Source organism: Trichosurus vulpecula, chromosome 2, assembly GCF_011100635.1.
Source record: "Trichosurus vulpecula isolate mTriVul1 chromosome 2, mTriVul1.pri, whole genome shotgun sequence".
In the NCBI taxonomy this organism is placed as follows: domain Eukaryota; kingdom Metazoa; phylum Chordata; class Mammalia; order Diprotodontia; family Phalangeridae; genus Trichosurus; species Trichosurus vulpecula.
Window position 1 is genome coordinate 194,803,699 of NC_050574.1, and position 15,490 is coordinate 194,819,188.

At 36.8% G+C, this 15,490-nt stretch overlaps 1 protein-coding gene across 1 annotated transcript in view; it reads right to left on the reverse strand.

Moving 5' to 3' along the window:
• Window positions 1–15,490, reverse strand: part of LOC118836889 — a 180,379-nt gene that overhangs the window by 104,125 nt on the left and 60,764 nt on the right. Inside the window, exon 2 of the mRNA XM_036744007.1 lies at window positions 12,721–12,864. Coding sequence (XP_036599902.1) covers window positions 12,721–12,864 — 144 coding nt within the window. The remainder of the gene's footprint in view (window positions 1–12,720; window positions 12,865–15,490) is intronic.

Below are 15,490 nucleotides of genomic sequence, written 5' to 3' on the forward strand. Positions count from 1 at the left end.
GATGCTGTGAGGGTCAAACAAAATCATATGTGTAAAACATTTTATAAACTTTAAGTCATTGTGTAAATGTTACCTATTATTATTGCTGCTATTACAATAGTAATGATAACTTTTAATAATTATTATCATCTGTAGCCATTTGCACTTCCGTGTGCGCCAGCATTTCTATCCATACCAAAGCTGTATTTACCTGGGATATCTAAGTATAAGAGGTGGTCCACTAAATTAGATCATGAGTTCCTTGAAGGTGGAGACTGTCTTTTGACTTTCTTTGCATCCTCAGTACTTAGTATAGTGCTTAGTAATGTGGTAGATAGTGCTTAATAAATACCTATTAACTGATGCAATCCTTGTTGGTTTATGTAATATTAGCCTCTTAAAATTCTGTTGAAGCAACATGGGATAAGAGAGAGAACAGAACTTTAGTTGTGGCAGGGCAGTGCAGCTGTGGTACTCTGGATCCATGGGGTTCAGGACTCTGTGTTCTGCCAAAGAGCTGCACCTTTAGGGGAAAAACAGCATGTGGATTGTTTGTTTCACCTCAAGGCATCTCATGTGTCTGTGATATAGGTGATACGAAGCTTCAAGATCTGTGCATTGTTATCCTCATTTATGAGTAATGTGTGATAATTCTGTGACTTCATGTTCAATGCTATGAATATTACACAGAGGAAGAAGAGAAGGCCCATTGAACATCAGGGGCTATACAAGATATTTGTTATTCTTCACACTGCATACAGCTGGATTCTGAAAGAGAACCAGGTTCTCGTGCTCCAAGGGAAGATAATGATGATTCAACTAGAGTCAGAAGATGAAAATATGAGCCCTGGTGTGAGGAGGCTCCTTCAAGAGGGGTTGGGTTGTGAAATAGTCATATGTCAAGCTGATGTGGGATTCCAGCTATATTCCCAGGGCATGTATCTGGGACATGTTAGAGAGTCTTCCTAGAACACACTTTTGGTGATCCAAGTGGTATTGATAGATACTGTCAAAATAAACCCAGAAAATACTGCTAAGAATTATAGTCATAGGCAAGAAACTTAAGACCTTAGGGCCACATGTAGTGCTTTCAGTATTCTTTATGAATTAATTCGGGACGTTCAGGGACAGAAAGGTAGATTTGGTAATGAAATAGATTGTTAAGAAAATGGCATTTGAGAGATTCAGATTTGGGGACCACGACTTAAGATAAATGAATGACAAGTTTTTGAACAAGGAGGGAATACATTTAGTAAGGGCCAGTAAACTACACTTGTAGTGTATACTATTTTGGTATATAGTAAGAGAGGCAATAAAACAATGAAGGCAAGAAGGGAGCGTATGCGGTTACTTACACCAGAGGAGTGGCTTCTACTGGACCATATAGCTCTTCACTGAAAAAATACTTCAGATGTGGTGGATCAGGCACAGTCCAGAAGGACTGATAGGTGAATGCTCTGTCTCAATTAATGAATCCTAATTTTGCACAGGCATTTTTGCCTCTAGTCATACTGTTGACTCATATTGTACTTGCAGTCTACTAAAACCTCCAAATTTTTTTCTCATGAACTATTGATCTTGATGGGACTCCTATGTTGTGATAGGTCACAGCTAAGCCTGTATAAATTGAACAGGCCTTGTGACATAGAAATTCAAGAGGGAAGTCCCTAGACTATAGAGTAGAGGTTACCAGTGGTTTGGGATTTAGGAGATGTTTCTGTCCTATAGTTTCTGCCACAGAGACAGCTACCAGGTTTCTCTGCCTCATGCATAATGGAAGCTTTTGCACTGGTGAGATGGTCCCTGGCATCTCTCTGACTCCATTAAAAATATCCACTTTCTCAGACTTTCTTTCTCTTTTCACAGAGAAAAAGAGGTATAAGAGGAGATATTGGTACTCAACTCACCTGCACCAGAAGCAGAAACAGGACTTCTGACATGTATTCTGGCCCTGTGTATGACAATTGTAGCCTTATAAGGTCAGCAAATTTTGTTTATTTGGGTTGATTAAGTCTTTATATCACCTCAGTACTTGAGGTTAATATATTTCCCAGCAGTTGCCTATTACAACATATATTTGTAAAGTTGATTTAAAAAAAAATTGTAGGATTTTATACTTACCTCTATTAAATTTAATCTTTTGTAATTCTGCCTATGGTTCTATCCTGTTAAAGTGTTTTTAGATGCTGACTCTGTTATCCATGATAACTATCTCTCCAAGCTGTAGGTCATCTACAAATTTGATAAGGATGATATCTATGTCTTCATCTAAGTCATTGATAAAAAAATTCATCTTCATTATTGTTCTCTTTTCAAAATGAGGGGCAATAATAAAATTAATGGTCTCAGATACCACATAAAATGTAAAATTCTAGATAACAAGATATCTTAATGGAGGAAATAACTGGAAGGATGTGATTTATGACTTGAATATAATATTTATAGAAGGACATACCTTATTTAAAAGGAACAAATAGATAAAAGGAGTAGCAGAGTAACACTGTATAGCAAAAATATATATGCACAAGAAACACATGCACTGGGGGTAGAGCCAAGATGGTGGAGTAAAAGCAGGGACTTGCTTGAGCTCTCTCCCCAAAACCTCTCCAAATACCTGTAAAAAATGATTCTAAACAAATTATAGAGCAGCAGAACACACAAAATGACAGAGTGAAACAAATTTCCAGCCCAAGACAACTGGAAGGTCAACAGGAATGTTCAGTTGCACCAGTCTGAGAGAGGAGCATATTCCAGTGCAAAACACGCTAGCACAGACAACAGCTTGCTAAAGGAGATCCCAAAAATACTGAAGAAAATAACACCTTAAAAAAAGACTAACCCAAATAGCAAAAGAGGTCCAAAAAGCCAGTGAGGAGAAGAATGTCTTAAAAAGAAGAATTGGACAAATGGAAAAGGAGGTCCAAAAGCTCACTGAAGAAAATAATCCCTTAAAAATTAGAATGGAGCAAATAGAAGCTAATGACTCTATAAGAAATCTCGAAATTATAAGACAGAACCAGAAGAATGAAAAAATAGAAGACAATGTGAAATATCTCACTGGAAAACCAACTGACCTGCAAAAGAGATCCAGGGGAGATAATTAAAAAATTATTGAACTACCTGAAAGCCATGATCAAAACAAGAGGCCAGACATCATCTTTCAAGAAATTATCAAGGAAAACTGCCCTGATATTCTAGAACCAGAGGGTAAAATAGAAATTGAAAGAATCCACCGACCACCTCCAGAAAGCAATCCCAAAAGGAAAATTCCTAGGAATATTGTAGCCAAATTCCAGAGTTCCCAGGTCAAGGAGAAAATATTGCAAGCAGCCAGAAAGAAATGATTCAAATATCATGGAGCCACAGTCAGGAAAAGAAAAGAGTTAGCAGCTTCTACATTAAGGGATCAGAGGGCTTGGAATATGATATTCTGGAGGTCCAAGGAGCTAGGATTAAAACCAGCAATCACCTACCCAGCAAAATTGAGTATAATCCTTCAGGGGGAAAAATGGGCATTCAATGAAATAGGACTTTCAAGCATTCTTGATGAAATGTCCAGAGCTGAATAGAAAATCTGACTACTTTCAAATACAAGACTAAAGAGAAGCATGAAAAGGTAAACAGAAAAGAAAAATCATAAGGGACTTATTAAAGTTGAGCTGTTTACATTTGTACATGGAAAATTGATATTTGTAATTCATGACACCTTTCTTAGTATTAGAGTAATTGGAGGAAACACATATATAGATAGATAGATAGATAGATAGATAGATAGAGGGTACAGAGTGAGTTGAATATGAGGATGATATCTAAAAAAATAAAGTTAAGGGGTTAGAGAGGAATGTGCTGGGAGAAGGAGAAAGGGAGAGATAGAATGGGGCAAATTATCTCACATAAAAGAGGCAAGAAAAAGCTTTTACAGTGGAGGGGAAGAGGAGGGAAGTGAGAGGGAATGAGTGAACCTTACTCTCATCGTATTTAGCTTAAGGAGGGAATAATATACATGCTCAATTAGGTGTAGAAATCTAACCCTACAGGAAAGTAGCGGGGAAGGGGATAGGAGAAGGGGGGGGGTGTTAATAGAAGGGAAGTTACATTGGGGGAGGGGGTAATCAGAAGCAAACACTTTTGAGGAGGGACAGGGTCAAAGGAGAGAACAGAATAAATAGGGGGCGAGATAGGATGGAGTGCAATATAGTTAGTCTTTCACAGCATGACTATTATGAAAATGTTTTGCATGACTACACATGTATAACCTCTATTGAACTGCTTGCCCTCTCAATGAGGGTGGATGGGGAGGGGGAAGGGAGAGAATTTGGAACTCAAAGTTTTAAAAACCAATGTTAAAATTTTTTTACATGCAGGTGGTAAATAAGATATACAGGCATTGGGGTGTAGAAATCTATCTTGCCCTACAGGAAAAGAGAAAGGAAGGAGATAAGAGAATGGTGGGGGGGTGGGGTGTGACAGAAGGAAGGGCAGATTGGGGGAAGGGGTAATCAGAATGCATGTCCATCTTGTGGTGGGGGAATGGAGAAAATTTCAAACTCAAAATCTTGTGAAAGTGAACGTTGAAAACTAAAAATAAATTAATTAATAAAAAGATAAAAAAAGAAATGACTAAAGGGCTGGTTTCAGGAAAAAAAAAGGCAAGACCTCTATGAACTGATGCAGAGTGAAGTGAGAAGAACTTGGAGATCATTGTGCACAATAACAGCAACACTGTGATAATTATCAACTGTGGAACACTTGGCTACTCTGATCAATACAATGATCTAAGACAGTTCCAAAGAACTCATGATGAAAAATGCTATCTACTTCCAGAGAGAGTATAATGGACTCAAGTACAAATTGAAGTATCATTTTCTCACTTTATTTTCTTTTTACTGTTTTTATAAATGGCTAATACAGAAATATGTTTTACATGATTTCACATGTAAAAATGAATGCTAAAAACTGTTTTTACATGTAACTGGGGAAAAATAAGATACTAAATAAAAATTTGGGAAAAAAATCATGCACTGCCCTGGGAAAGTATATTGGACAGTACTTGGATAAAAACAAATATGGAGAGAGAAACAAAAGGTGTATTATAGTGTGAGTCTACTACAGATATTCTAGCCAGAAGGAGCAAAGGAACAATGAGTCTGAAAGAGATTATAAATGAAACATAAGGGCAGGAGTTAGTAGTAATGGAGGAACTCAAATATCTGGACACCCAGTAGAGCTCTCTTTAAAAGAAAAAAAGACTTATAATAAATCCTTGAGTTGACTTAATGGTAAATGCATTTTTCAAAAGGCAGAAGAAGTAGCAGAATGAACTTATTTTTTAAATCTGATTATGATTGAGTAGGTGGAACTGGTAACTAAAGAAGAAATAACAGGAACCCTGGGAGAAAAGTGGCCATTCCATCATTGGAATATGCCTTCTGCTTTCCGTTTCCTCATAAGGCTTAGTGGAGATGGTTCTTTCTTTTATCTATTGAGATTGAGTGATTAGTGAAGACTGACTCCTCTTTCTTTGTATCCCTGGCACAGAACAATTACTGGCACATATGTAGGTAATTAATAAATGCATCTTGAGTGAATGAATTCCCAACATGTTGTATCTATTTCCCCAAATTCTGTTTAGTTAGTGTTCATGTGAAGTTAGGTCAAGAAGAAAAGCCCAATCTAAGAATCTGGCTCAGATTCTTTACCATATTAAGCATAATATTTGAAAGCAACAAAACCTCTAACTTTTGTGCTGTATTATAGCCATAGAGAAACCTGTACTATACTCACATCCCTATACTCACATACTGCGAATTAAGCAGTGCAAGCCTTATGATCCCAAATTTGCAGATGATGAAAGTGATGCTCAGAGATTTTGTGACATATTTATAGTCACTAATAGTGAGAGGTAGGCCACCCCTATTTCCTAATTTAAACCTGGCCCTACAGGCTCACTTTACTGTGTTCCCACTAAAACACTGCCTTCCTCAGATGTTTCTTAAGATATGGACTCTTCTCCCTCACTTAGTAGGACTAGTTCACGAGGCAAATGAGGTAGGGAGTTTTCAAGACTAAATTCAGAAAATTAGAGAGTGAAAGTAAGAGGCAAGGAAGGAAAAATCACAAACAGAATGGCAAGGCTTACACTTGCTGAGGAGAAAAAAAAATTGCCTCTATTCTAATGCCACAGGGTACTGGTGACAATAAAAACAAAAGACAACAACAACAAACCCAACCCAGCCTTCCATGAATATTACTCATGACTTCCTTTGCTAGCAGGCTCCCTTACCACTTAACTTTCTGGGCCATCACTGCCAAATGACCCTCTCCTGTTCTAATTAATATACTACTTTGTTCAACTAGTACTTTCTTTGTTAATGTTGGAAAGGCTATGGGAAGACAGGGACAGTAATATAATGTAGCTGAAGCTGTGAACTGGCCCAACTATTCCGTAAAACAGTTCGGAATTCTGCAAGAAAAGTCATGAAACTATTTATGTCCTTTGACTCAATAACCACTAAGCCTATATTCCAAGGAAGTCAAAGAAAGATAAGAAGGTCCTTTAAGTAACACACATATTGAGTCCTTTGACTCAATAACCACTAAGCCTATATTCCAAGGAAGTCAAAGAAAGATAAGAAGGTCCTTTAAGTAACACAATATTCATAGAAATATTTTTTTTGTGATAACAAAAAACAGGATAAGAGGCAGGGAGCCCATTTATGGGGGAATATCAAATGTAGCTAAAATTAGAAGTGAACCTGGTAAATGGGAAAAAAAACTGTAGCAAGTTTCTGTGATGAAGGTCTCATATCATATATATACATGTATATGCATATATATGAGACCAATTCAAATTTATAAAACTAAGAGCCATTCCCCAATAGATAAGAGGTCAAAGGATATGAACATGCAGTTTTCAAAGGAAGACCCAGGCACTGGGTCAAAAACCATATGAAAAAATGATCTACATTACTATTAATTAGAGAAATGAAAATTAAAGTAATTTGCACATTAGATTGTAACAGATAACAAAAGAGGAAAATGACAGGTTGGAAGGGCTTCGGGAAAATAGGCACACTAGTACACTGTTGGTAGTGGTGATTTGTTCTGTGAAGTCTGGATTCAGTCAAAGGGCAGCACTAGAGGACTGAGAGGGCCATATGTGGCCTTGAGGATGCAGGTTACCCACTCCTAGGACTCTAGCTGTTTTAGAAATTCCATAATTTGGAACTATGCCCCCACAGTTACTAAACTGTGTATGAGGTGATCCCACTATACCACTATTAGGCTAATATCCCAAAGAGATGAAAGAAAGAAGAAAATAGAAAAATATGTATAGCAGCTCTTTTTAGTAGCCAAAATTTGGAAACTAAGGTGGTGTCCTTCCTCTGGAGAATGGCTAAACAAACTGTGGTATATCAGTGTAACAGAATATTACTGCATCCTACAAAATGATGAAATAGACAATGTCAGATGAAACTGGGAAGGCCTTTATGAACTGAGGCAGACTAAACTGCATAAAACTGGGATAACAAGTTATACAGTAAAAACAACACTATTAAGAAAAATAACTTTGAATGACTGTAATAGTAATATAAATTTGAAGGTCTTCCCCATCCATTAATAGGCCCATGTTACCTACTTATGTCACAGGAAGCCCAAGTCACATGTGTTGGGAGGAGCTTGCTGAATGAGTGGAACAGGAAAGGATAGAGCAGGAAGGAAGTTGGTCAGAGCGGTCAGAGCAGTTAGAGCTGAGGTAGAGGAGGTGAGCTAGCTGTGCTGTGAGTGTGTTTGTGGGAAGGCCGCAGCATGGGGGGGAAGGCTATGGAATATTGCTGCTCTCTGCTGTGATAATGTATATTAACTTCTTTGATGCCTGGATGGATTAGACTTACTGCTTTTGGGACTGGGTTTTCTAGTGTCTGAATAAATGTTTTGCTTCTGTTTTCTATATGGAGAGTCTGTTATATTTTGCCAGCATACTCATAACAATAGCATCTGTTGTGAATATTGCCTTGGTGATACGATGACTTATCACTGAAATAATAAACAAGTCTAGAATCCTGAAGACGAAACACACTACTTACCTACTGCCAGAGATGAGATGAACATAAAATGGAGGGAGATGCATATATTTTCTGGTGTGGCCAATGTGGAAATTTTGTTTTGCTCAACTATGTGTGTTTATGATAAAATAATTCTTTTTTCAAAACTATTGTTGTTTGATGGGGTAATGGAAAGGACAGACTGTAAATGCATGCAAAAGTAAGTTAAAAGTTTATTATTTTAGAAAAAGAAATGTGTGTGAATGGGGGCAGAGTAGATATGAATATGTAATGTTGCATAAGCTATTGAATACTGTTGTATTGTCCACCAGTTTTGTTTAACTGTTTCCTTCTATTGTAAAAGAAAGTTCAGTGGAGGAAGGTATAGATCGCAGAATATCAGGAAAAGGCATGAATAAAATTTAAATAATTTTGGTTGCAATTATTTAAATTTAAACAAATGAATTTTAACACATTAACATCGTAACAGCTTCTCAGTTATTTTGTTCAAGTCTTATCGAGTTTCATTGTGTGTTCATTCAATTCCATTTAATTTTCTTTTTGTATAGCAATAGGTAGTATATACTTCATTCTTTTGTTTGCATTTTTGCTCTTTGCATTATTCTAAAAGGAACTCAACATTTCTTTACATTTTTATATGTCAATCTTAATTGCATTATTCTATTCTATTACATTAATTTACCGGAATTTTTAGTCATTCATACCAATAATTAATCTCAATTTCTAAATATTATTTTCTTAGTACTCATCTTGTATGTCTTTTTGAAGATAACGCATCAAAAATTTATTAAGTACCTACTGTGTGCCAGGTACTGTGCTAAGTGCTAAATTTTTTCTACAGTTTTTGACCATTGACCACCCTCTCATCCTGAATACATTCTTTCCCTAATTATCTCCCAAGACCATGTTTTCTCTTTATGAAATATAGTTATCAAAATATTTTTTAAAACAGGTTCACAAACCCCAGGTTCGGAATCTTCTTCAGACTTCTGCCACCCTAGAAGAGGGCAATTTTATATACAAACATTAAACATCATCATTCTTATCATCACTTTATTCTCATCTAGCTTCATTTTGCTCAAGTCTTCAACATCACTTCTCCTGAATGTTCCTCCCTGTGGATGAATAAAGCATTTATAAATTAAGGTTGCCTAAGAATGCCATGAAATCTTGCTTTTCCTCTCTTGCAGCTAAGGCCATGGCCATTTAGGATGGCGATGGTCCAGTGGTAGCTTCCTTCTTGGTAGCTGGGACTTGCTGTGGATATGCTGGGGTAGTGGGATCCCTGCTGGCAGGTGTCTACAAAGGAATTCATTTCCCTGCTTCAAAATCATAAGTCCTGTATTCAGGTGGTATTAATTGATGCTCAGGCACCGGGTCTTGAATGAATTGTTTTCATAATCTCAGCAAGCTCCACAGGCATTCTCCTTAGTTCTGATGAATGCTGAAATGTTTTTCTTGATTACATGCCCTGTATCTCTCCATGTTGCAGCTTCAAAATGCTCCTGTTGTGTTGTTTCTTCTGTGGCAGGGCTACTTATTATTTAATGTAGAGTCAGAGAGGTAGAATTGATATTTAATGATTCCTTGAAATAATATGAAATGGAAGGTAACATTTAACATTCTATTCTTATATTTTTAAACTTGACTTGATACTAGAGATACTCTTAATATGCTTTCCCTTGTCTCTCTAATCAAAGAACATAGATCTCAAACCTAATTACATGCACTAGGTAGTTCTAGGATGTTTACTTATTCATGCTTTTATTGGATGTATCCATTTCCAATAGCTTTTGGGTGTCATTATAGATGAAATAACCCCTAGGTGTTAGTAAATTGCTGCTTTATGCTTAGGCTCATACTGCTTCTGGATATAATGTATTCCCTGAACTAATCCACAATCATTTTGGCCACATAAACTAACCTAGGTAGATTAAGACCTTAAGGCATTGCCCATTTCTGGAAGTTTTAAAAAAATATTTCCTTTTAACCTAAGTGCTTTGGTTAAAATGGTATGACATTATTTGGCTTATAATATAAGAACTAGGTCTGCCCAATGCATTAATCATTCACTATACGCAGCTAACTGGTGACCAACTAGTAGGCTACTGATGCTCCCCTGGGGAAGTCAGGAAGTGCCAACATATTTAAAATAACTTTATCAACACTTCTAAGTCTCTTGTCTGGAGACAATGGAGTTCCATTGAGTAAGTGAATTTTATTTGTCTTTTCCTGTCCTCCCATTTCTTTTTTTTTTCTGAGTCTGGCTTCAGACCTTATCATCCAACTGAAACTGCTCTCTCCAAAGTTACTAAATGATCTAATTGTCAAATCCAACAGCTTTTTCTTAATCTTCATTCTTCTTGACCTCTCTGCAGGCTTGGACACTGCTGACCACCCTCTTCTCCTTTATACTCTCTTCTCTCTAGGTTTTCATAATAGCATTCTCTCCTGGTTCTCCTCCTATTTATCTGACTGTTCCTTCTCAGTTTAATTTGCTGGGTCTTCATCCACATCATGCCTGCTAACCATAAATGTCCCACATGTTTCTGTCCTGGGTCTTCTTTTCTCTCTCTATACCATTTTGCTTACTGCATATCAATTACAATGGATTCAACTATCTCTATACTGATGCTTCTCAAATTTATCTATCTGATTTTAATTTCTCTGCTGACTTCTAATCTCACATCTCCAGCTATCCATTAGACATCTTGAACTGGAGGTCATATAGGCATCTTAAATCCACAATGTTTGAAACAGAGCCTCACACCCTTCTATCTTCTTAACTTCCATATTACTGTTGAGGTCATCATCATTCTCCCACTCTCCCAGGCTCACAGCTTAAGTATCATAGTTGACTCCTCACAGTCTCTCAACCCCCATATCAAATCTGTTGCCAATGTCTGTCAATTTTCTCTTCCTAGCACCTCATATATACCACCCTGCTACAGGCCCAACAGCCTACTGGTTGGCATACTTGCCACAAGTCTCTCCCTACTCCAATCCATTCTCCACTCAGTTGTCAAAGTGGTTTTCCTAAAGCAAGACTCTGACCATGTCATCCCCCCCCACACACACATACACACATTTAATCTCAGAATTTGATTGTGAGCTCATATAGAACTACATTTTACATTTCTTTATATCTCAGAGCTTAGTACAGTGCCTGGCACACAGGACGCACTTAAATCATGTTTACTGGCTGACTGATTTGTCTTCATGCTAATTTCTTCCTCTAAATGGTGGAAGAACCAACAAGGAGAAGCTATTTTGGGTCTGATGCTCACTAACAAGAAAAAAACTGGGTTCTAGGGTGGGAATAATAGGAACCCTGGAGGGCAGTAACCACTTCCTCTTAGACTTTGCATAGCCTGACATGCCACTTAGATTTTTGGAAAGCAAATTTCAAAGGTTTTAGAGGAAGGACAGGGGGAGAAAATACAAAACAACCATGTACAAACAAAGATTTATACAGGGTAAACCAACAGATAATCAACGGAGGGAGAGCATTAAGCTTAAGGAGGACCAGGAAAGGTTTCTTGCAGAAGTTGGGATATTAGCTGAGACTTGAAAAGAGCTGAAGACGCCAGGAGATAAGGAGGAGTAGCATTCTAGGCATGGGAGACAACCAGTGAAGATGGCTGAAGCTGGGAAATGGAATGTTGGATAATGAATTGTCAAACTGAATCTTTGACTTCTTTTGCTCCCTCTCTTCTCATATTAAACAAATTACAAGGTCCTGTTAATTCAATCTCCATCTTATCTCTCAAACTCATCCCCTGCTTTCTATTTCCACATTTGTTACACTTGAACCAGCCCTTTTTGTTTGTTTCATATCTCTTCTAGGCTGACTGAAGCTGCTCCTCAAGGACAGGGACTGTATCTGATCTAAATAACCTTTGATTGCATCTTGAACCTCTCCACACAGTTAAGCATACAGTAGGCGCTTAACAAAAGTTTGCTTTTGTGTCATATTATAAAATCTTCATCTAATGGCCTTATGGAAAAATGTTGCCAAAACCTTTTCATACTCTGTTGAATTTTCACAACCCTAGGTATAAATTACATACCACTGAGTTTGTCCAAAAGTTTCATGAATTAAGTTAAAATGTTGTTCTGGTTTTGGAACTTGGAGTTTCCTTTGCCTTAACTCCCTTCTTTGCAAAGCAGTATATATAGCATTTCAGTGAAAAAAAAAATTGGACTGTGAGATTTTGAAACATTTAATAAAATATTTTGGATGCTAATTCATTCAACTTTAGAAAAAAAAGCTCTCTGGATCCTACTTCTTCAAAGTAATGCAAATATTTTACCTATTTTGTTATGTCTCCCGAAAGAAGACATTACTTTACTTGCCAGTTGCTCTGTCTAAGAAGTTTTCTGATTCACCAAATCTCCCATTACAAAATCTAATCATGCATCTCCCAATTTCTTTTTCACCCAACAAGCACAAAATATCTGAGATCCTAACCCAAATCAAAGTTCTTTTCTGGGGTGATTTACATTCACCATGCAATAGTTCTTAGACTATAAGCTTGTTGAGGACAGGGACTATGTTATTTTTCATCTTTGTAGTTCTAGCATCCTTTGGTGCAATGTCTCCTATGTAGTATTTATTTAATTTACCTTTGTTGAATTGAACAGACCATATTTAATAAGACCAAGATAGTCTTACCTGCTGTTTTCGCCTCTTGAAAGAAGGAGTATGAGAAGGGGAAGGGCCAGCACTGAGAGCTTCTTCAATATCTAAATTTAGCTGCTCTAACTTCTTCATGACACAGGCCATAGAGTCTGACCATTCTGAGCCCTTGGGTTGTGTCTAGAGGCAAGGAAAACCAGAGAGAATATATGAAACCTAAAAATATTAACTCTACTGTAAAGTTAAAGTTTGTTTCAAATGCATTTCTGGAGGAGAGAGAAAGAACACTATTGAACCAAAAACCAAAGATCTTCATTGCACCAAGTAACATTTTTCTGGTTTTTTTTTTAAACCAAGAAATTGCTTGATTATCTTGGGTCAAAATATGAAATTATGATTTATTTCTAGCTCTAGAATATCTAAGATGCATTATTATCATAACAATATTGATTTTCTACAAAAAGCAATTGCTAAGATGAATATTGTATGAGGCTTGGTTTCAAAATTATCCCCCTCCTCTGGCTGTATTTGCTGAAAACCATCTTCTTATCCTAATAAAGATACAATTTGGCTTCACCGTATGCTTCCTTTCTTCATGGGCATGCAACCCCTATGAAAGTCAATGTAAATTCTGCCAAAGCAAGAAATACAGGATCTAGGTCCCACATTTTATGAAGCTATTTATATTATCATCTCTTCATATATAAGTTTTAGTCAGCTAATTCTTTTTCACTAAACATATGTTATGCACTCTAGAACATTCCAAAATTTCATGTGAGAGTTATTTCTGTGAATGGTTTTGGTTGTGTCTTACAACTTCAAAATCATGACATCTGAGAAAGCTAAATATATCATTTTACGTAACGAATATTTGACATTTCAAAGCGTCCATGGCTTTTGCATGCACAAGACCTTAATTTGCATTTGCAAAGTAGGCAAGTATGCATTCAGTTGTCAGATGTGTGTACACACAAATAGGCCTCAGCTATACCAATTCTGGTAGTGCAGAAAATATGACCTTAAATATATTAATATAAATCACCACATCAAATAGAATGAAGAGAAGAAAGACATAGCTAGAAAAGCAAAGATGCTCTCTTCCAACTCTTTGAGATGACAGTATTTTGGACACTTTTTGAAAGCATCTCTTCACATTTATTTTGGGTGGTATTTCACATAGTATTTTTAATTCTGGGGAACAAATGGTAAACACTGTACTTATTCTTAGGGCTAGTTTTTAGAAATCAAATATCACCAGTGAATAATGAGCATATGATGGGTTTGGAAGGGGTTAATCAATCTTTTGTTATTTACTGACTGCCTACTATGTATCTCACAAAAAGCGAGGCATTGTAGAAGATCCAAAGTGAGACATAAGATATAGTTTCTGCCTTCACTGTTGTTCCAGATTCTCTTTAGGGAGATGAACCTCAAAGGAGGTAAAGACTATGCAGTCAGACACATAATGGAGGTGTTGGCTCTTCTACAATGCCTGCTTCTCCCCAAAGTCTCTCTCCCTTCAGGGTTCTCTCTCTGAAGAGAATTTGGAACAATGTGTTTTCTTCCTTGAAGCTGGAAGCTAAAATATCAATATCTCCGCTCTTCCAACTTTGCCCCTTAAGCAGACTTGCACTACTGAGTAATTAATCTCTACCAGTAAGGAAAGTCTTATGCTAATTGGTTTTGAACATCTGGTTCACCACCATCAACATAACATACATGATAGCTGGTTTTACACAGCACTTAAAGATTTTCAAAATACTTTATATACATTCTCTCATTTGGATCTCACAGAAGTTCTATGAGGTTGGTACTATGTCTGTCATTACGTCCACTTTTACAGAGGAGGAAACTGACCCCTTAAAAGAAGTGAGGTGATTTGCCTATGGTCACACATGAGCAAGTGCCCGGGATGGGATATGAATCCAGGTTTTCCTGAGTCCAGATCCACAACCATCTCCATTAGATCCCACTATCTGTTAAGAAGCTTGTGATCTATTTGGGGAGATAAATTTAGCAAGTGAAACATTAAGGTCACAATTAAGTGATAAATTGCAAGACAATTATTATAAGTCATTAAGTGATAGGTTCTAAGAGACTCTGTGCACTAAAATAGTCAGTGAATGTTTCATGGAGGAAGTAGCACTCAATTTGGATTTTGAAGAATTATTGTGATATAATTGGGCAAAGAGGGAAGGCATGGAAGAGGTAAGCAATTTCAGGTGAAGCAAACACATGAGCAAAAGCTCAGAAGGGGCAATGTTTGGAGTATATAATGGGAATTAGGTTCAATACACAATAATCTCTTACTATATCACAAGTCTTGAAAGGTTAAATTCATCCGAAAGATAGAGATAAATATGATTTAGTAGATGGAGAACTCACCTGATTTGAACCACATTAAAAACCCATAAGCTATAATAATCAAGGTTAGTCTTGGAAAAGTGGATTGTTCATCAAAAAAATGTTTAATGTTCAATGTGATATGTAGTTTCATGATGAAAAATTAAAGAGTAGGTGTCTCAATGCCAAGTCATGTAAAACAAGTGATTGTAACCAAAGAAGGACATACTGCACATTGAAATTTTTTTAAAGATGTAAAAATGTATAAGGTTTACTGTATACATCAATTAAATTTATATCATCTCATTAAATACTTCTGCTTTGAACTAATTTTCTTCTCTGGCTATTAAAGGTAAACACATCAATGGGGGCTCATGGGCAATGGCAGGCCAAGCGAGTACTATAAACCTGGGATATTTTTTTGCAGGGGGAAAGGGAGGGCAATTGGGGTTAAGTGCCTTGC